The 22,174-nt window shown below is 39.7% G+C and overlaps 2 protein-coding genes across 3 annotated transcripts in view; one reads left to right on the top strand and one right to left on the bottom strand.

The window, feature by feature from the left end:
- LOC101165211 (calcium-binding protein 2) overlaps nt 1–9,837 on the bottom strand; it is a gene marked incomplete at its 3' end in the record, with an annotated part of 29,116 nt that extends 19,279 nt beyond the window's left edge. Inside the window, 6 exon segments of one of the 2 annotated variants that reach the window (XM_023960726.1) lie at nt 3,916–4,098; nt 4,418–4,490; nt 5,057–5,090; nt 5,174–5,258; nt 5,350–5,416; nt 9,682–9,837. In XM_023960726.1, the coding sequence (XP_023816494.1) occupies nt 3,916–4,098; nt 4,418–4,490; nt 5,057–5,090; nt 5,174–5,213 (330 nt within the window). 2 annotated transcript variants of the gene reach the window in all.
- Nucleotides 1–22,174, top strand: part of LOC101165952 (von Willebrand factor A domain-containing protein 7) — a 53,050-nt gene that overhangs the window by 6,046 nt on the left and 24,830 nt on the right. The gene's annotated exons all lie outside the window — the stretch shown is intronic.

The following is a 22,174-nucleotide window of genomic DNA, read 5'->3' on the forward strand; positions in this document are numbered from 1 at the left end:
TTAGAGTTGATAATGCACTAAACCTTATCTTGTTCCTGAAAGTTCAGCCCTTTCCTCTGCAGCATAAGCACACATTTATGTAATCTCTAATCTCACTTTACATCGCAATCAATCTCTTCTGTTTCTTTATGACATTTGGTAATCCATCTCTTATTTAAGCCCTCTTTTTCTTTAGTTTCTCATTATTCAGTCCATCTGTTACTGACAGTATGGATTACTAATCTGGAAAATCCATGAATTCTTGATAGTGGTTTTGTGATTTTTGACAAAATGACTGAAAGTTACTTTACAACACAGCAACATGATTTATTCAAACCCCAATTGTTTGTAGTTTTTATATGCATCCATTCTCTAGCCTGTTTGTCAAATGCTCCTGACTTAATACACTTGTATAGCCCTTACCTTCCTCGAAAGCCCTAAGCACTGTACAGGCACATGAGTGCTAATCTATAACTACCAGAGGCAAGGTGGGGTTCAGGGTCTTTCTCAAGGTTACTTTGATACATGAAAGGGCAAGGTGGGAATCAAACCTGCAATTTTCCAATCAAAGGTTGACTCCCCAACCGCTGCTCCACAGCCTTTCTCATTTTGCAGGGAAGTCTCTGGTCTTTTTTTTTTTTTTCTACAGTTTTGTCAGTTGTTTGGATCTGAGACATGTATAAGCCATAGTCTATAAGCAGAGATTTTCGGATCTGATCACGTGATCAGAAATTGGGCCCGATTTCATAGTGCAGACTCGATCGAAATCAGATGTTCTTTCCTAACCCTTGTGCTATCCTATGACCCCACCCTAACGTGTTCTCCCTACCATGACAGAGGTAGATATGGTGGAGAGGATTTCATGTAATCCATGGACACTAGTGAAGATCACAAATCATTGAAGAAAAAAGGTTCAGCGCACTGTCTTGTAGGGTCTAGATGACCCAACTCCCAATGTGCCTAGGATAGCACAAGCGTACTCAGTTGATCGTACATTTAGTCTCTTCTTATTGCGATTAGGGCTTTATATTTCAGGCTTATTATTGAAGATCAATATTCTACTAGAAGTCGGCATATCATGAACGGATCACATTTTCATTGTGGCGCTGGTTTGATCAGGTTGCACACAAAAATAGTTCAGCTAAGCTAGCGAGATAGTCACAGATATTCGGACTTCCAGGACTAATACCTCTTTTAAAAAAAGTTTTAAACTGACAAATGTCTCTCCTAGTTTGTCTTAACGCAAACAAAAACCTCCAAAGGCATTTTAACAGAAAAAGATCGCTGGTACATTTCTTTAATCTCTAATCAAAAATGGTCAATAGTTCTAAAGATAGTAAAGCTACGATCACCAATGAAATTTCTTTTCTCCTAACGAATTATTTTAGTAGGTAATAGTCAACTATCTTTACTAGTTGATAGTTTCAGTATTTTTGTTTGATTGTGCAAGCTGCTTCTCAGATAATGGTTAAATAATAAAATGGGGTTAATACAATAAAAATCAGGGAAAACCTGGATCTGCATAAAACAAGTTTTGGATTGGGACTCGGTGTCGGCAGATACTCAAAATCAAGTGATTCTGAATTGGACATCAGGACATCAATATTGGTTTGGTTTAAAATCACTGCCAGTTTTCAGTTTTTAGTGTATTTGGGGATGTAATGTCTTCGTTATTGTTTCTTACCCCATTGCTTTATTTATAATAATAATAAAAATAATATTAATCAATAATTTCTTAATTTACATTTACCTGCTTAAATTATTTATTTCAAATTATATTTTTTATATAATGTAATGTAACTATTTATTTTTAAATCATTTACATATAATGTTGCTCGTGAAAACAGGTATGGGTTTATGTAATACCGTATTTTCATGACCGTAAGCCCACTTAAGTCTTAAATTTTCTCCAAACTGTAGGGGGCGCCCTATGAGGCAGTGCAACAACAACAACTTCGGCAGAGGACGTAGGAGAAGACAGCATAAGAATGAGGGAGGGAAGTGTAGCTGAGTGAGGTTTACGTGAAGAGACCAGATGGTTTTTTCCACGCATCACCGTCTCTATTAATCTGTGACTCCATGCGCGCACATCTCACAGACGCTGTAAAAAAAACAAGTGAAGCAATTGAACTCGGAGCTTGCTGTCATTCCGGGAGGTTTGATGAAGGAACTCCATCCGCTGGACATTGATGTGAACAGGGCGTTCAAAATAAGGTTGCGAATGGCGTGGGTGCGATGGATGACGGACGGCGAACACACTTTTACGAACACTGGAAGCCAGCGCCGGTCGATTTACGCCACAATCTGTGAACGGATTGTAGATGCTTGGCCTAACGGGTTTGCTTCCACTGTTCCTTGAGCTTTTGCAAAAGCCAGCATCATTAATGAGGAGCCGCACAGCAACAGGACGGACTCTGACAGGGAACCTGGTGTGTTTGACAGAATTTAGCCCAGGTGTTCATTTCAAATTCAGAAGATGAGGTCTTTGATGGATTTCTGGATGCTGATTGATGACTGAAATCATAAAAAATAAATCACAACCAACTGGGTTTTGCTCCTGCTGCCTTTTTTTAAACACACACTAGCATGCATGTTTTACGGTATGTTTTAATGTGCCCGCGCTTTAAAACCCGGTGCACCTTTTGTGTGTGTCAAATATTGAAAAATCACCCACAACTGAAACTGCGCCCTGTAACCCAGTGCGCCCTATGGCCCTGAAAACGCGGTACATTAAACGGACCGTCAGTTGAACTGTGTGCAAACGTTTCAGAGGCCAGGATCAAAAGCCTGGACTTCTACGCAGTAACATGGACTTCTCAAAGATGGGGTGTCAATTTTAAAGTACGTTTTTATTTTGTCTTTGATGGATTCAGTTCATCAGTTAATTACCATTTCTGTATTTTTCTTATTTGGGTTTGTTTCTCTGAATGCTTTGCTGGGATTTGTGCCCCGTGGTTGGGTTCTTTTGAAGAAAACCTGTTTATTGACACAGATTCACAACATTTAATCTCAGAGAACGGATCTAAAAAAAAAAGATTAAGTATTTTTTTGCATACTTGTTTTTTTACTTTTGATATCCCTTATGTAAAGATGCAATTCTGACCCAAAATAATAAGGAAAGTGCAAACAAGCTGTAATTTGTCTGAAGCAACAGAGAACTTTCCAAAACGATTCCCTTTTTTGAGGCAGTAGTGAAACCCTAAATGAGATGTAGGGAGATAACGCACGAATGGAGGAATGTGAGTCACCTTTGTTTTACTCATGACCTTTTCCCAGCTAGAGTATTACAACAGCACATCAAACCACGAGACCAAACCCCATCTTTAGGGTCTTACATAATTTTGAGCTAATCTTGTTCTCCAAATGGTCGTAGATTTTGGCTTCCTAGTCTCTTTTTCCTGTCATTATAGAATGAGAACCTTTGCTGTCATATTATTCCTTAGTCAATCTCCTTCGCTGTAAAGTCAGCTGTTTTATTTTTTTACCTTTACTGCATTGATTGATTACAAATTACTTGTCAATTGGATTTATGTAATCATTTTTAGCTTAGTAATTAATCACAGCATGATTCCATACAAACGACGTTCATCAGCTTGTATATTGAAGCAAACATCAATCAAGCAAGTGCAAACAAGGGATAAACCAAAAAACCAAAATTACTGATACGACTTATAGTCGATATCAGTCCATTTTGAAGGATTTTTTTAATGGTATACACTAGTTTTATTCCATTCAATTATCAACTTGACTAAGACAGATCGATCTGGTTGGATAAATTAATTAATAGATTCATTGTTTACCCTTAGAAATTACTCTTATAAAATCTTGGAATCTCTATCTTCCAAGTTCTCTCCTCTTTTTCACAAATACAAGGTGTGTTAACCCCAAACACACCTTTGATATGCTATTTAAAAACAGACATCTGCAGTGTCCTACCTGTCCAAAGACAGACTTAACGATTGGGCGCAGCTTTCTTCTGTCTCCTTCTTGTAGCCACATGTCTTCAGGGTCTCCAACGGGAGAGGAAAGGCTTAAAGTTTTGGCTTTGGGCTTTGGTGGCCTCTTTATACTAGCTGAGCTCCATCGCCTGAAAGATTCAATCTTCTTCTTGATTGAACCCTGGAAGATGCAAAACAGTGACGTCAAACTGGAAACACCAGGAAGTTGGGTTTTACACATGTGGAGGATTGGAAACTTCTTTGAATCAATGAGGTCTTTAGGTCCACAGTGCTGAAACATTACACTCAGATCATGATGTACAACCTAAAAAACAGACAATACACTGGCAGAAAGGGAAATTCGTCAAACAGGAAACAGGGAAAGTCATGTTGTGTCTGGAAGAATCAAATTATGTAAAATCAAAAAGTTGGAGCCGTTGTCTCGCCAGTGACAGCAGTAATCATGTTTAACCCCTGTTTTGGCATCCTCGTCCACTGACCTTTTTTATTAATTTTCCCTCTGGCGCATCCACAGACTCTGCTCTTTTCATCTCGGTCATGGTGACGGTCCAGCTGGAACGCACAGAGATGTCGTCTGTGTCTCACTCTTGTTCCCGCCTGCTTATTTGTCTGTCGAGCAACTGACATCCGTTCATAATCTGAGGGATATCTCTGAGTGCTGTCGCTCCTCCTTCCCTCATCCCTCTCTCCATCCTTACAGCCCATCTGCACTTGACATTTAAATGCTCATCTGCCCACCTCTTCCCTCATGTGTGGTACTTTCAATGGTGGTGTCGTATATTTAACAAAATTACAACAGCTATGATTTATGAAATGAGATTTTTTTTTCTTTTCCAAGCAGAAGATAAACACTGAAGACACGTTTTATCAAAGTGTGTTGGTAACAGTTCACCAGTCTGTCATGAGCCTGACTCTGTTCCTGTCCATGTATATCCTATTTGCCATAATCCTGCATTATTTATTTATTTATTTTTTCTGTTGCTCTTGGATGTCATCTGCTCTGTTTCTAATGTTGGCTTGTCCCCAATCCTCTGCACTTGATGCTACACTCCATATTTTTTACATTCACATTTAATGTATGCATAAACGTATGGCTTCCAATATGACAGAATACTCACGTGGGACTGAAGCAATGAGTAGTAAAGTGGCAAACTGAAAACACAGAGAGAATTTGATGATTACTGCCACAATAAAAACAATAACTGACAGATAATTTAAATATGGATTTTGCTTACAATGGATTGTTGTCTGCAATCTGAGGCTCCGGAGCCACATGTGGCTTTTTTATCCGTCTGTTGTGGCTGGTTTTGAAGAAAAATGCTAACAAATAACAAAATAAAATTTGTTTGTAGTTTTGGTTAATATATGTTTTTTATTAGATTTTATAAACACGCTCAAAGCACATTCTTACCTTCTGCTGTATAAGAACGTCTTGTTTCCATTCAGAAGCAAAGTTCTCAGAATATGGAAGTACAGGTCTAGATTAAAAAAGAGATTTTTACTATCATCTTTATTTATTTTTTCCATTAACTTTACATTAAATAGTAAAAGGATGAAGGTGCACCATTGTCATATCTATTGTGTATGTGACTTTCTTGTATTTTTACATGAAGTATAGCTGCTGCAGCAGGAGGGTCTCATTTGACAGTGTTTTATATTGAAAGGAACATGTATGTGCTCATGCCAAATTCAAATAAGTTACAATTGTTACAATTGTTACATACTTAACTTTGGTTGCTAAAATATAGTTATCTTCATTGTAAATATTCAAAAGGTAAATTTAAAAACTGAATGGCTTAATGGCCACAAATACATAAAGTGTTGGATTTTTTTTAAATTGGGGGACATTGTGGCTCATGCTGGGTCTAGCCTAGTAAAAAAACTGGTCCAAAAGGATCAGGATTAAGTATTAAGGACCACTTGTATGGGTTCTTGTTTTTTTCTGGAAATCTTTATTGTTTTGGCACAGTTGTAACAAAAGTTTTTCGGGTCTTCTTATCAACCCTAACAGCGTAGAATTCAGAAGAATGTCTGCTGTGGTTGTTGTGTTTTATTCTTGAAAACTTTTTGTCACCATTGTTTAAACATTTAAATAAATTTTCAACAAACAACAAAAGAGATAGAGGATAAAAACAGAAAACAGTTCATCAAACACTTCACATTACTCTGAATTATTGTCACATCATCATCATAATTGGGCTCTCGCATCTCATTTTTCACATAGAACAATTGTACACATTTAACCCTTGTGCTATCCTAGGCACTTTAACGTTGGGAGTTGGGTCATCTAGACCCACTAGACAGTGCTCTGAACCTTTTTTCTTCAATAATTTGTGATCTTCACTGGTGTCCATGGATTACCTGAAATCTTTCCACCTTTATCCACCTTTGTCATGGTAGGAAGAACACGTCAATGTAAGGGTGGGGTCATCTAAGATAGCACAAGGGTTAACTTTGAAGACTCAAAGGAACAAACGCCTGTATTTTCATAATGATATCTGTCCTGGAGGGACAAATGCAAATTGTAGAGGGTTGATTTGGAACCAATGAGTATGTGGTCCCAAGGGACACTTTTTCTTGCAATGGAGGCGCACAAAGCACGAGACGGAGGAATCAAGGTTAAAATATAGTAGAATATAGAAGTGCAAACTGGATCAGATTAGAAATGCAGAAGTGGTGTTATATGCAGATGATGCAACTTTATTCTGTGCATCTGCTACTGTGCCAGAGCTCAATACAGCCCTACAGAATCAACTTAATTTAGTCACCAATTGGGTTAAGTTGAATAAATTGGTTCTTAATACATCTAAAACAAAATGCATCGTTTTCGGTACAAAATATTTATTGAATACACCATGTTACCTGAATTTGAGGATTGACAATAGTTTAGTTGAACAAGTGACTAAAACCAAGCTTCTGGGCATCAAATTAGATGATCAGCTCTCTTGGACAGATCAGATTAATCACATATTATCCAAGATGGGCAGAGGAATCGCCCTGGCTCAGAGGTGTGTGCAATATTGTCCACCTTCAGTCATGAGGACAGTTGTACAGTCTTTGGTTTTGTCACATCTGGAGTATTGCCCAGTCATTTGGTCTAGTGCGACACAGGGGCATCTAAAAAAATTACAACTTGCCCAAAATCGAGCTGCCAGGGTGGCTCTTGGTTGCTCTTTTTGGACCAATGTGAACGAGATGCACACCATTTTAGGTTGGTTGATGGTAAAAGACAAAGTACAACTCAGTCTTCAATGCTTAATGCACAATGTCATTTTTAAAAAATGTCCACAATATTTGGTAAACAAAGTTTTATACAGTGGGTATTGTCACCAATATCAAACTCCTCAGGTCAGCTCTGGTGATTTGATTGTTCCTTTTTCAAGATCTAACTATATGAGAAGAACAGTGCTGTTTAGATCTTCTGTTGCATGGAATCAAGTGTCTGTAAGGACAAGGCTTATTAGTAACAAATATCATTTCAAAAAGATTTTAAAACTAAGATACATGGACCACTTACAATAACTAACAATTTGAATGATATGCTATGTATCATTGTTGAGGTTATGTTGCTATGTGTTTTGATATGCTGGTATAAAAATGAAATTGTTTTAACTTATTTTAACATGTGAAGCTTTTAAGGTAAATTTGATGAATTAGTCACTGTATTTTCTGAAATCAGTTTTGGTTTTTGTGAAATTGGTAAAATGTATGTGTTTTTTGTGTATGGACCCCAGGAAGACTAGCGACCACTTTGTGGAAGCTAATGGGGCTCCAAATAAATAAACAAATAAACAAATAAACTGGATCCTTTCCACGCAGGATCAATAAAAGGTTCTGATAAAATCAGTATAAAAGCCACGTATACAAACAGCATAAAAAAAACAGCAGCTGTTCCACTCTTGGGAGCGTCAGAAAGTCCCAAGGCTCTTTCTGTTCAGCACCTGGTAATCAAAAAGCGCTAAGCCGCGCTATCAGCAGAGCTGCAAGAGCTCACCCTTTGGCCGCGAGTATCCGGCGCTGTGAGGCTAAACCGGATGTATACAATTGGAAGTGGGCGGTCCCAGTGGCCAAATGCTGCACATCCTGCCAGTGACCGCCTAAGGTTTTTTATAGTGCCCCAATAGGCCACCGCCTGTAATTACTCTCCGAGCCACACCTGAGCCAATTGATCCTACCACAAGTAGTTGTTTTCTCACTATAAAGTTTCAGAACTGATTGAGATAAACCAGTTTTGATTTTAGACGTACAGGAGGAGAGGCAGGAAGGTGGAAGAGAGAAGCCAGGTTTAATAGTCATATACAGCTGAGTGTCATCTGCGAAACAATGAAACTTTATAATAAACTTACAAAAAATATTGTCAAGGGTTAGGAGGTAAGAGATGAAAAAACAGGACACAAGACAGAACCGTGGTGTACACCAGAAGAGAAAGATCAGGGCTTAGATGGTTTCAGTCCTATTGAGAAGTAGAACCAACCAATGAAGGAGGGTGGAGTTAATGCCGAGAGAGTGTTTATGTGTTTATGCAGTTTCATGGTCTTTTAAAGTTACTATCTAAATGTTATTTGGTTAAGAAGGGGAAAAAAACCTCTTCCTTTTGGACACAGCAAACATCATTATGCATTTTGTTATTTTTGAGATCAAACAGCTGCCACTCACAAGTTCATTTTCTTTGAGGTCCTCTCCTTTTTTACATGTCATACAATAATAACTCCCTTCCATTTATTGTTAGCTTCTTTGACGTCACATCATTCATCATCAAATTTTATTTGTGTCCTAAATAAGTCCTTGCCGTTACAGTGCAGCCCCTAAAATCAGCCACCGGCAATAGAAGGAATATAAAGCAGAGAGTTGAGTAAAAAATGTTACAACTGTGCTTCAACACTGATCTGATTAATGAAAACCAAAAAGACTAATAAAATGTTCTCGCTTTGGAAGCAATTTTTTCAGTTTTCCTAAAGTGAATTTATTTGAAAGATATACATTTGTTTGCTAAGTATTGCAGGGGAGGTGGTCGATTCATTTTTGTAGTTATTTTGTGTTATTTTGTGCTGTTGCACTTTGTAGACGGTCCCTGGGCACCCACTGCTGCAGGAAAAAGACACTGCTTTCGAAAAACGCTCGCAAAACTATTCGGTTTCACAAAACCTAGCTTGAAGCTTTTACGTTGCATTATTAGAATTAAAGTAAGCTACAGTAAAAGTGGAAAGTAGAAAATCAAACATTAAAACCATAAATGTTTAAATCTACTAATATGTTTATCAATGCATTTGTTTAGTCATGCCTTCCTGAGCAAAAATGTAATTTTAATTTATTACTCATTTAATGCAACATTTATTTATCTTTTTATTTTTACAAATGTTTTGTGTTTTATCCCCTTTATCCTGGAAGCACCAGAAACACGTTTCTAAAGTTGAGGTCAAAAATGTTTCAAAGAAGAAACTGATTTAGAGGGAAGGAGATTGTAAAATGAAGCCAAGTATATTTCAAGTTTTCCTTTTTATGTTTTATTTAATGTTAATAATATTGTCTATCAGCAATAAAATAGAATCTCTTTTTTGTTACAGCTTATCTGTTTACACTGAAAAAATCTAATAACTTAATACATCTCAAGTAGCCACTATATGGTATTTCAAGCAATGAACAAATAAAGAGACTATTGGGAAACTTCCCCATGAAGGAACACTAAATCATCTTTAAATGTTAGACACTTCTCGTCATTTCATGTTTCAGCATGAAGACTTACTGTACTTGTGGTTGGAAGTGTTCGAACACAACTGTGCAGGAAGTTGCAGCCCAAAGTCAGCAACCAAAAGGGCTTTCTGGGCGGAACTGGGAGATCTTAAAATAAAAAAAAAATCAGAGAAGTTTTACTTTTAGACACACCCAGATGAAAACGGGATTAAAAGGAGCAAGGAGGAGTTTTGGCTCAGACCATCTCAGCTTAGATCGTCACAGGATCCGGGGTCCAGTTCAGCAAAAGGGTAAGTGTGCATATATGTGTATATATATGTGTGTGTATACATAAACGCCCCTGTCATCCTCTGCGGGTGGTTTGGGTTGTTTCTTTTCCAAACCCAGGTCCTCTACTGGAGGCATGGGAGTGTCAGGGTCCTGTGCAGTATCTGTTCTTAGCACTCTGTTTTTTCAGACTGAATGTCTGAGTTTTTTTTTTTTTTTTCAGGAATCTGCTGCAGTCACTCCTCCAGTTTGGGGGTTACATCCCTGAGTCCTCTGATTAGTTACCCTCCAAACTTTCTTCAGTCCCTGTTTTTTTTTTTTTTTCAGTTTCTCATTTTCCTTTTTTATCGTGTTGTCATAACTTGCTTTAAAGAACTTTGTTGTTTTTAAATCATGTCAAAATACAAACAATATACAGTGTAAAGACAAAGACAATTTAGAATATTTTAAAACCTTACAGGAACGTGAGCTTCCGCTCTGTACTGAAACGGTTCTTCGTCTATAAAGATCAGTAAATGCCAGAAAGTCACAGTAAATCATCTACTGGTTGAAAATGACTTGATTATGTTTTTCAAATGCATGTCTGTGTTAATTACACACATGAACAATCAGAAAAAATGCCTCTTCGTGTGCAGGACTTTCTCTGAGACCGGTCCATACAGTAACTGACGTGTACATCAAAACCAACAATACTCCTTTTACTTTAGTTCTGTAGCGCTCAGTCAGAAGATGTTCCAGAGTTTCATCTTCATTAAAGGAGGTCGTTGGACACATTTTTGTTCTGACAAAGCAGCTTCATTGAACTGTGGCTCTGATTTGGAGTCTGTGAAACAAGATAAACCAGGTCTGCATCTTTGATGTTTTCTGCCATTCATTTTATTGATTACTTGGATTACTATTTTCTCCATTACAATGTTTGAAGTTTATTTGCCCACTGTTCAAATGTAAACTTTAAGTTTTATGTATTGTTTTTGATGAGGAGCCGGTTCCCAAATAGCAGTTGGTAATCTGGGACTCCATCTCTGGCTCTGCCATGTAGTCTTTTCCAAATATTTCCTTTCTTTTTAACCCATCCAGCATTTCTGCTTACAGCACTTTGTACAAGTTTTTAAAATGGAATGAATTCTCAAAGCTCTTTGTGGTTTTACGAAAAACAGTCTATATATGGTTTAACAAAACACCCTGGATCAGCAGGAAAATGTCATCTATGCTCCAAAACTAAGTTCTTGTAGTGTCAGTGCCCTCAAAATATATCGTCCCTTTAGCGTTTTGTTGGTCCTGCTGATCAAATTATTCAGACATGTGTTGTGGTACTTGATTTATTTGTCTTTACTGTAAAGTAAATGCTGCACAGCGGAAAAAAAAGTCAAATTACCTGAGTAGTCAAAGATGAAACTCAACTGTTTGGGTAAATGGGACATTCCCTCCGCTTTCATGTGTGTCTTTCCACTGCCATCATCTCACCGGATATCCTCCTTTCTGAATGCAACGGGTTAGGAAGTGATGCAGTTGTTGCAACCAAACACTGCACGGCTCTATTGTAACAAGCAGCATCCATTGCTTGGAGGAGCGTTCTTAGATCGTTGTAGACCTCCCACCTCATAGCTGGAAAAACCTCCCCTATAGGGTAGAGGAAGTGTGTGTGCGGCTGCAGGAACATGTTCTGCATTCTTGGATGTCTGAGGTAGCAGTTTCAACTACGTGGGCCACGGAGGACGTTTACATTTTCCCACCTAATGACAAATTGTGGAAATTGAGGAAGCAGCTTTGCTTGGGACGACTAAACATGAGGACGTGTTTCAGAGGGTCATTTCTCAGTCAAACTATCTGACTGAGAAATGACAAGTCATCTTAGAGAAGTGAGTCATTCATTGAAAGAATTGTTTAAAATGTTGTTTTTTGAAGCTAATCATTTGGAGAGAAACACAAATGCATTTTGAAATCTTGTGAATTGTATCATGAACGTTAAATGTTTTGATGAACAAATGCCCACAGGCTTGGAGAAATGTGCAGGTGGTTTTAAGAATGTAATATCTGTTTCAAGAAATGAGCCAAAGCGATGAAATAAAAACGTCTAGGGCAGCTGAAGCAACCGTGGACCTTTAGGGGCCACACTGAGCATTCTGCCTCTAGGTGGCAGTCTTTGGCTCTGAAGACTGAAGATCACTACAGTCAGTTTCACATCATGATCTGAGAGTTTGCCACCCCAAAATTTGATAATCGCAGTGATGAAATCTATTTGTAAGAGGAAACATTTCCACAGAGTTCAACTGATGGTCAGTCTAATGTACCGTATTTTCATGACCATAGGGTCACCGGATGTCCCCATACCTTACATAATTGGTCATCAGATCTGGATGGAACCATTTGTAGGAAAGGGGCCAGCAACATTTGTGACATGAAGTACAACTGGAAATTGTCTTTCAAACAATTGTGCCATTACCAACTATAATGGGAACACTAATACAAAAAAATACACACAAGATTTCCAATGTATCGGAAATTTTTTATATTTGACCTGCTATTTGTGAATTAAATAAAAGTATTTAATTCATAAACAGCATGTCAAATGTCTTTTTTAAACATATGCATAATAAATATTTATATATATTTAATATATATTGCAATTTTTTTCACCACCAGAACAAGAAGTACGTCTGACCTTCATTGGTTATTATTCAACAAACTGGACTTATCAATCAATCCATCCATCCATCCATGCATCCATCCACCCATCCATCCACCCACCCAACCATCCATCCATCCATCCATCCATCCATCCATCCATCCATCCACTCAACCATCCATCCATCCAACCACCCAACCATCCATCCATCCATCCATCCACCCACCCAACCATCCATCCATCCACCCACCCAACCATCCACCCACCCAACATCCATCCATCCATCCATCCACCCACCCAACCATCCACCCAACCATCCATCCACCCACCCAACCATCCATCCATCCACCCAACCATCCACCCACCCAACATCCATCCATCCATCCATCCACCCACCCAACCATCCATCCACTCAACCATCCATCCATCCACCCACCCAACCATCCATCCATCCACCCATCCATCCATCCATCATCCATCATCCATCCAACCATCCATCCATCCATCCATCCATCCATCCATCCATCCATCCATCCATCCCTCCCTCCCTCCCTCCCTCCCTCCCTCCCTCCCTCCATCCACCCACCCACACAACCAACAAAGCTAGCTAGCTCAAGCTTTATTTATAAAAAAGCGCTTTTCATATTTGCAGCTCAAAGTTCTTTACAACAATCAAATACTAAAACTAAAACCAACCCACTGCTGTGCCCCCCCCCCCTCCATTCACATACAACCCCATGACCCCAGACGCACACCAGCGCCCACCCCCACCAGATAGTGACAGGGTCCACTCCACAGGCCACACCGCACCAACAACCACAGACCAAACCAGGAAGCCCCGGTACAAAAAATCCTCACATAGAAATATAACTTAATGTACATAACTGTGCACTCATAAGCGTGTGCAGCAGCTTGAAGATCAGCTTTGCGCTTTTCCCCACTCATGCATGCGCTCACCTTCCATCCACAGACACTCCCTCATATCCCCCCACCTGTCATCTCACGGGCAAGAGTTTAAAACATCGGGACAATGTTACGTCTTCATTTCACCGTGGCAAACTTAGTTTTACATTTCCTACAATTTATTCGATATACAATATAATATTTTAAATTTCTAATGCAGAAAGTAATGTACATTGTGTGAAACTATAACGTTTTAGGAAAAAGAAGTTGGACATTTTCCTTATGATCCCATAGAGGAAAGAAAGCTCATCGTTTTTTTTTCATATCCAAAAAATACAAACAGACGACATCCTGCATGCCACTGTCTTTGCCTCCTTTCCCGCCTCTTTGCAGAAACACAATTTATAGTCTTTTCTGTTTGGCAGAACAATGAAGGCGTAAATATCAGAAAGGCTGCCTGAAGCAGACTGGAACAACAGTTTTTTGCCACATAGTCCTGTGTGGGTGTTTCTCCTTCACCAACATATTTCAGCCTTACCCACTAGTGGTTGAACTTAGAGGAAGATGTGGCTAAAGTGGCGAATACCATTTCTTAAGGAAAAATTTCTTCCTTTGTATCAATTACACGCCTCATCCACTCCCTGTAGAGAAATCACCTGCGATGTTTTCTTCCTTTACTCTAGAAAACCGGCATTTTTGTTTTATTTTATTCCTTTTTATAATTAACTACTTTCTCAGACTGAACAGAAGAGAAAATGGTGTCGCCACATCCACCACAAAGTAAACTGTAGCTGCCCATGGAGCTGGGAGGAAATGAGAAAGTTTGGAAGGTAAAGGTGACAGTGGTGGTAATCTGAGCATTCGGGGCAGTAAATGAGTAAGATAATGTAAAAACATGTATTAATGGGCCTTATATTGGAACAGAAATGGGCTGATGGTGTAGTATAGGAATAGTTTTTGTTCTCTACCTTGTTCCCTTGAGTCCCAGAAAAAAACTAAAATAAAAAACAGACTTCCTTTTTAAATGAAGAGATAAGACTGTCTGCACACAAAAATGTGTCTATCTGAGGCACCAAGATAGAAAAATATTCTATATAAATCCACACAGATGTTGAGGATATTGAACTCCTCTACCAGCAATTTAAGACTTAAGAGTTCAGTTTGATCATTTACATGTTCAATTTAATACAAAGGGATTAAAACTATTTATTTTAAAAGTTTCAGCACTTTTTGTGCAGCAAACTGAAAACGATTTTGAAGATGAAAAAGAAATTTTCCGATAAAGCTTTACCTCTACCTATAAGAGCAGCTTCTATGGGCACAACTGTTCTATTCTGTTGTCAGCTGATTTAGTGACGTTTGGATCATGGAAGTAATTTGGGGAAAGATCCCGTTAAATGAAATCCTGGACTTACAGCTAAACCATGAAAGCATTCCTGTTGCATTTTTGAGAATTTTCCATATAATTTAACAGATGTTGTTTTTGTTTTTTCTCTTTTCTGTCATTTTTTTTTACATGCATGCAAACAATAAAACAACAGATGTGAAAGAAATATTCAGTAAATGCTATTTCAGAATTTTCACAATCCAAAGTCATCTGAATCACAAAATAAAGCAGCTTCAACAATAAAAAAAAATGAATAAAATAGCCACTAAGGTACGTGTTTCACAACATTTCCACAAAAATAAAATAAAAAAAAGGCATACTGTCATGTTTGGGATTGATACGTCCCTCTTCAGGGAACAAATAGGTAACATAAAGAAAAATGAATAACCGGGGAGGTTTAAGTTCTCCACACAGCCGTTTATTTTAGGGCCACAGGAGTCACAACACAAAACCCTAAAGATTTAACAACAAAAAACTACAACAAAGGTTTGACTTACTGTTTGAAATAGTTAACAGAAATTCTCAGGCTTTGTAATACACAAATGAGCAACAGAAAAACAGTCACCAAAACACAACAACAAGTCAAAGTTTAACCAAAGATCGCAGCGTTACGTTTGGAGACCACAAAGCTGGAATGAAACTAAGGAGAGGGAAACCACAGGCTTTCACAAGCTTTTGTCAGGCAGACAGCAATTCCTCTCAGGAATTCAGCCGCTACCGGAGCAGAAGTTCCTGGGAGCTTTGAAGCTTCACTCCTGATTGGTGGAAAGAGGCAGCCTCAATCAGATAGATAGATTGATCTTTATTTGTCATTCTCATGCATACAATTAAATTAAAAGGGCCTTCTGGTCAGTGCAACATGAACTAAAATGATAAATAATATCAAAACTACATAAAAAGTGTTTCAATATGTGTTAAAATAGTTAAAAACAGGAGAAATAATAACAAAACAATTACCATAGGAAAGCTCACAAACTATAATAATTTATAAGGCGAGATCCAGGTTTAACATGTTTATGGCAGTTGGATAAAAACTGTTCTGAAATCTTTTTGTCCTCACTCTGCTTGACCTGTAGCGTTTGCCTGAAGGCAACAGGTCAAGCAGGGAGTCTTTTATGATGTTTTTGAGGCAGTGGGAGGGTTTCCAGAGTGGGGAGAGGGGCAGCCAACAATCTTTTGGGTGGTGTTGATGACCCGCTGGAGAGCATTCCTTTGAGCCGCTGTACAGCTGCTGCACCAAGCGCTGATGCGGTATGTTAGTACACTTTCTATGGTGGCACGGTAAAAGGTCACCAGCAGTCTTTGGGTGATGTTATTTCTCCTGAGGATCCTCAGAAAATACAGGCTCTGCTGGGACTTTTTCAGCAGCTCGCTGGCTCTGCAGAAGACAGGTTCATCAGCAGTGCAGGGACTAGACAATAAATGCACACAACACAAACGCACACACACACCCAACACACACAAAATATGCAGGTCAGACCAGGAACCGTGAAAAAGGCCTATGTTTTGCCAAAAACAGCTAAAATAGGCTTCAGCAACCTCTCTGACTCTAAACAAAATAAACAGGAGATGGACGGAATTTGTCATGATTTGAACTTGTCTTGTTTTTGGTCCTTGTTCTGTCTTGTTTCTGTTTCCTGTTTTATTTTGAAAGTCTCCTGTCTTGTCTGTTTTCTTGAGTTTTGCTTCCTTTGGTCCCCATCAGCCCTGATCGTGTCCACCTGTGTCTTGTCTGCCCTGTCTGTATTTAAGTCTTGTCTCTGCCTTCCTCCTGTGTTGGTCCATTAGTTACCCCTGTTATGGTGTTCATGCCATGTTCCTCGTCCATGTTTCATGCCACGCCAAGTAAGTTTTTGTTTCCTTTGTCATCCTGCTCTGCAGCGCTTTTTGTTTGTTCTTTTTGTGCATTAAAACCCACTAGCCCTGATCCTTGCCTCCTGCCTCTGCATCTGGGTCCAACCGGCTTTCGAGCCACCCCCCCACCGTGACAGAATTGTTTTTACTCAAATCAAATCAAACATTATCTATTTAGCACTTTTCCTATGAAAGAAAAACACAAAGTGCTTTACATTAAAACAAACATAGTAAATATTATAAAAAGAAGAACGAATATTAAGAGAATCCCCTCCCCATACCTACACACAACCCCGCCCCACCCTTTTAACACCTCCTACCTCCTAACTGTTGGGGAAATACAATGAGGAAATAGTCTGAGCACGAAAACAGAATGTTTTTTATTGGTAACGCTAATAATAATTGGTACCTCCCTCTCTGTGAACAGTTGCATAGCCAGCCAAATGCAGGTGGGGACCGCTCCACCACAGCAAAGAGGTGATGGAGGCCCCCATGTAGAGCTGCAGCTGCTGAACAGCAGCCAACCCAGAGGGAGAGGTTCCAGCTGACGAAGCACTGGAGATAAAACTGAGAATTAAAAAGTAAACATACTGATAAAAGCAAGAAACAATAAAATATTGAAATAAGATAAATTAAAATAGATCATTGATAACCTAAAATTCATAAAGCAAGATAAAATAGATAAATAAATGCAAAATTAAAACCGTTTAGACATATAAAAACTGTTAAAAGTATCTTAAAATCAATCCTGAAGCATATGGGGAGCCAATACAGGGATATAAAGAAACTATTCATATGTACCTTTTAAAAGTACGTGTGGCCAGTGCTGAACCTTTTTTTCCCCCACACTTATTTTAAATGCAGAAATAGGTTTGGCTAATCCTGAATTCTGTCCTTGGCCACACTTTCTTTGTTTAGGGTTAGGGTCAGGACACTCCAGACCCAGAGGAAGGGTTAGGGTTAGGGTTTGGGGGCCTATAGGCTAAAACATGTAAAAACATCAACCTTTCAGCTGTGGACACACGTATGTAAAAGAATTGTGGGTAATGGCTTAATAAAACCACACTCAAATAATTGCTGTCCCAGTTCGAAACCATTCCAGTTTTAACTATTACCCCTTGAACTACAGGCAACCAACAACAAATGTTAAGCTGTTGGGGGTGAATTTCCATTCGTTTTTGTGTGTGGTGCTTGGAATAATATCAGCCAAAGACATGACCAGGAGCTGAAGATCACAGAGATGCAGTTCAGGTTGGATTTCTGCTCTTCCATAAAGCGCGATTCACCTAGTTTTGGTTTTCATTGTGTTGTTGGATGCAGCAGCAGAGAGGCTTTGGTTCAAATGTGGGATATGTCCTTCCAGGAGTGAACACCCTCTTCATGTGTTTGCATGAAACCCTCCTGGCTGTTTCCACAGTTCAAAATTACTCAGACTTGTTGATCCGATCCCTAACAGTCTGTGGCAACGAGTGTGTGTTCTTGTTTGTGTGTGTGTGTGTGTGAGCTGGAGACTTGACAGGGAGGAATCCTGCCTTTGTGCACTGACAGTCAGAAAAGAGGGCCGAAGTGGATACAAGAATTATAGAATGTCAACTGTGGAAGAAAAAACTACTTTTTAGCCTCTTTTTGCTGTAAATCTTTTATAAGAAAGTTGTGACCCCCCCCCAAAAAAAAAAAACAAACAACAAAAACAACATACAAATTAAATCCCCAAAAAAAGGAAAAAAAAATTTTAATAAATGTTCTTTTTAGTGTTTTTTTTCCTTGTGTGTTATTTGAGATGGTTTGTGTGTACATCCAGATCTACACAAAGCAACATATGCAGAGAAAAAGAGGAGCAGAGTCTAGTGGCTTTGGAGGATTGACGGGGAACTGAATCTTCGTCAGCCTGACCCTGAGTTTAATCCCGGTTTGCTTCATACGCTGCATCTTTACGGTGTTATATTCTGGCCAAATTACAACTACCTTCCTGATAATCCCATGCTGCTGTGGCCTACATTATATACCAGCCAGATTAGAAGTGTGTCAGTTTGAAAGGCATGAAAATTAAAAAGCCATGATGGTGATAAGACAGTCAATCAAAATGGATAAAGGATATGAAGCAATCCAATCAGTCAGAAAGGTGCCCAGATATGTAGATGTGAAGCTCTCCAGGATGACATGGCCTGAAAAGATTAATTCTGTTTTTGCGTTATAAATATTAATGTATTCAAGCTCACGCTGCCCTCTGGTGGTGCACATGAGAAAAGCCAAACACATTTTTACCCATTTGGATTTTTCTACTTACCAGTTTGAAAATAATAACACATCAAGTAGCAGTGCATTCTTTAAACTCATAACCTTGAGTCTCTGGTTATTTGTTTAGTGTGAGAGGAGAAATCAGCATTTTTATTGTGGTATGCCTTAAATAATACACAAAAACATCTAATAATGAACATTTTTTACTTAAAAAATTTATTGTTTATCAAAATATGAATCAAACCTCCTAAACTATGCTCTCTGCAATGCTGCACTGTTGTATCAAAGCATCAAAAACAAAACACTTTCAGCAAAAATAAACATTTTATTTATAATTTCAGATTGTAGGAGATGTTTGCTCTTCTTAGTTTACCTTTTACCTCCTTTTGGCCTTAAGATCCACATCGACGTGTCGATAATAATAATATTTGATAACTGGACCTTGACTAAACCTTTCTTTAGATATTTCTTCCTTCAAGAAAGCCAGTTGATTGTTTATGAAGAACAGATTTAATTTTCCATGTAATAAGCTGCAGGTTTGGTCCATGAAATGTTTATTCACATCTATGTTTTTGTATTTTGGTTAACTTTGTTGGAACAAAAACATAAACTCCAATAGCAAGACTATTCCTTTTGTCAACACTCCACTTCTTCTTTCTCTTTCGGCTTTTCCCATCAGGGGTCGCCACAGCGAATCATCCTTTTCCACCTCACTCTATCATGGACATCTTCTACCCTAACATTAGCCAACTTCATGTCCTCTGTTAAGACATCCATGTATCTCCTCTTTGGCCGTCCTCTTGCCCTCCTGCCAGGCAGCTCCATCTCCAACATCCTTCTACCAATATATCCACTATCCCTCCTCTGAACATGTCCAAACCATCTCAGTCTGGCTTCTCTGACTTTGTCGCTAACACAGGCAACATGAGCCGTCCCTCTGATGTACTCGTTCCTTATCCTGTCTAACCTGGTCACTCCTAAGGAGAACCTCAACATCTTCATCTCTGCTACCTCCATCTCAGCCTCTTGTCTCTGTCTCACTGCTACCGTCTCTAACCCATAGAGCAGAGCTGGTCTCACCACTGTCTTGTACACCTTTCCTTTGAGTCTTGCTGGCACTCTTCTGTCACACAACACTCCTGACACTTTCCTCCAACCGCTCCAACCTGCCTGCACTCGCCTCTTCACCTCTTTTCCACAATCCCCATCACACTGAACTGTTGACCCCAAGTACTTAAACTCCTGCACCTTCTTCACCTCAGTCCCCTGTAACCTAACGCTTCTACCTTGATCCCTCTCGTTCAGACACATGTATTCTGTCTTACTACGACTGACCTTCATGCCTCTTCTTTCCAGAGCAAACCTCCACCTCTCTAGCTGTTCCTCCACCTGCTCTCTACTCTCACTGCAAATTACAATGTCATCCGCAAACATCATTGTCCAGGGAGATTCCTGTCTTACCTCGTCTGTCAGCCTGTCCATCAGCATAGCAAACAAAAAAGGACTCAAAGCTGATCCTTGGTGTAGTCCCACCTCCACCTTGAACTCCTCTGTCTGACCTACAGCACATCTCACCACCGTCATACTTCTCTCATACATGTCCTGAACTACTCTGACATACTTCTCTGCCACTCCAGACGACCTCATACAGTACCACAGCTCCTCCCTCGGCACCCTGTCATACGCCTTCTCTAAATCCACAAACACACAATGCAGCTCCTTCTGACCTTCTCTGTACTTTTCCATCAACATTCTCAAAGCAAAAATGGCATCAGTGGTGCTCTTACGGGGCATGAAACCATACTGCTGCTCACAAATCTCCACCTTCTTCCTAAGCCTGGCTTCCACTACTCTTTCCCACAGCTTCATTGTGTGGCTCATCAACTTTATTCCTCTATAGTTGCTGCAGTTCTGCGTGTCACCCTTGTTCTTAAAGATCGGAACCAGAACGCTTCTCCTCCATTCCTCAGGCATCTTCTCACTCTCTAAAATCCTATTGAACAACCTCGTTAGAAATTCCACTGCTGTCTCTCCTAAGCACTTCCATACCTCCACAGTTACGTCATCAGGACCAACGGCCTTTCCGCTCTTCATCCTTTTCAGAGCCTTCCTAACCTCCTCCTTTCCAATCTCTGCTACTTCCTGCTCCACAACAACCACATCTTCCTCCCTTCTTTCCCTGTCATTTTCCTCGTTCATCAGCTCCTTAAAATACTCCTTCCATCTTTTCTGTACACTCTCCTGAGTTGTTAGCGCCTTTCCATCTCTGTCCTTTATCACCCTTACCTGTTGCACGTCCTTCCCATCTCTGTCTCTCTGTCTGGCTAGCCTGTACAAGTCCTTCTCTCCTTCCTTTGTGTCTAACCTGTCATATAGCTCATCGTAAGCTTTCTGTTTGGCCTTTGCCACCACTCTCTTCACTCTACGCTGCGCTTCCTTGTACTCCTGTCTACCTTCCTCAGTCCTTTCTACATCCCACTTCCTTTTAGCCAACCTCTTCCTCTGGACGCATTCCTGTACTTCCTCATTCCACCACCAAGTCTCTTTACCGTCTTTCCTCTTTCCAGATGACACACCTAGCACCTTCCTACCTGTTTCCCTGATAATTTCTGCTGTAGTTTCCCAGTCATCTGGAAGCTCATCCTGACCACCCAGGACCTGTCTCAACTTCTGCCTAAATTCCTCACAAGTTTCTTCATTCTGTAGCTTCCACCACTTGGTCTTCTTTTCTGTTTTCCCTCTCTTCTTCTTCCTGACCTCCAGAGTCATCTTACACACCACCATGCGGTGCTGTCTGGCTACACTCTCTCCTACCACCACTTTGCAGTCAATAACCTCTCTCAAATGACCTCGTCTACATAGGATGTAGTCCACCTGAGTACTCCTACCTCCACTTCTGTATGTCACTCTATGTTCCTCTCTCTTCTGGAAGTAAGTGTTGACTACAGCCATTTCCATCCTCTTCGCAAAGTCCACCACCATCTGTCCCTCCAGATTCCTTTCCTTCACACCAAACCTGCCCATCACCTCCTCATCACCTCTGTTGCCCTCACCAACATGCCCATTAAAGTCTGCTCCAATAACAACTCTCTCTCCTCTGGGGAAACTCTCTATGACCTCATCCAACTCACTCCAGAATCTCTCCTTCACTTCTAACTCACAGCCAACCTGTGGCGCATACCCACTGACTACATTCACCATCACCCCTTCAATTTCTAACTTTAGGCTCATCATCCTGTCTGAGACTCTTTTCACCTCTAGAACACTGTT

Source organism: Oryzias latipes, chromosome 1 (assembly GCF_002234675.1).
Source record: "Oryzias latipes chromosome 1, ASM223467v1".
NCBI classification, from domain to species: domain Eukaryota; kingdom Metazoa; phylum Chordata; class Actinopteri; order Beloniformes; family Adrianichthyidae; genus Oryzias; species Oryzias latipes.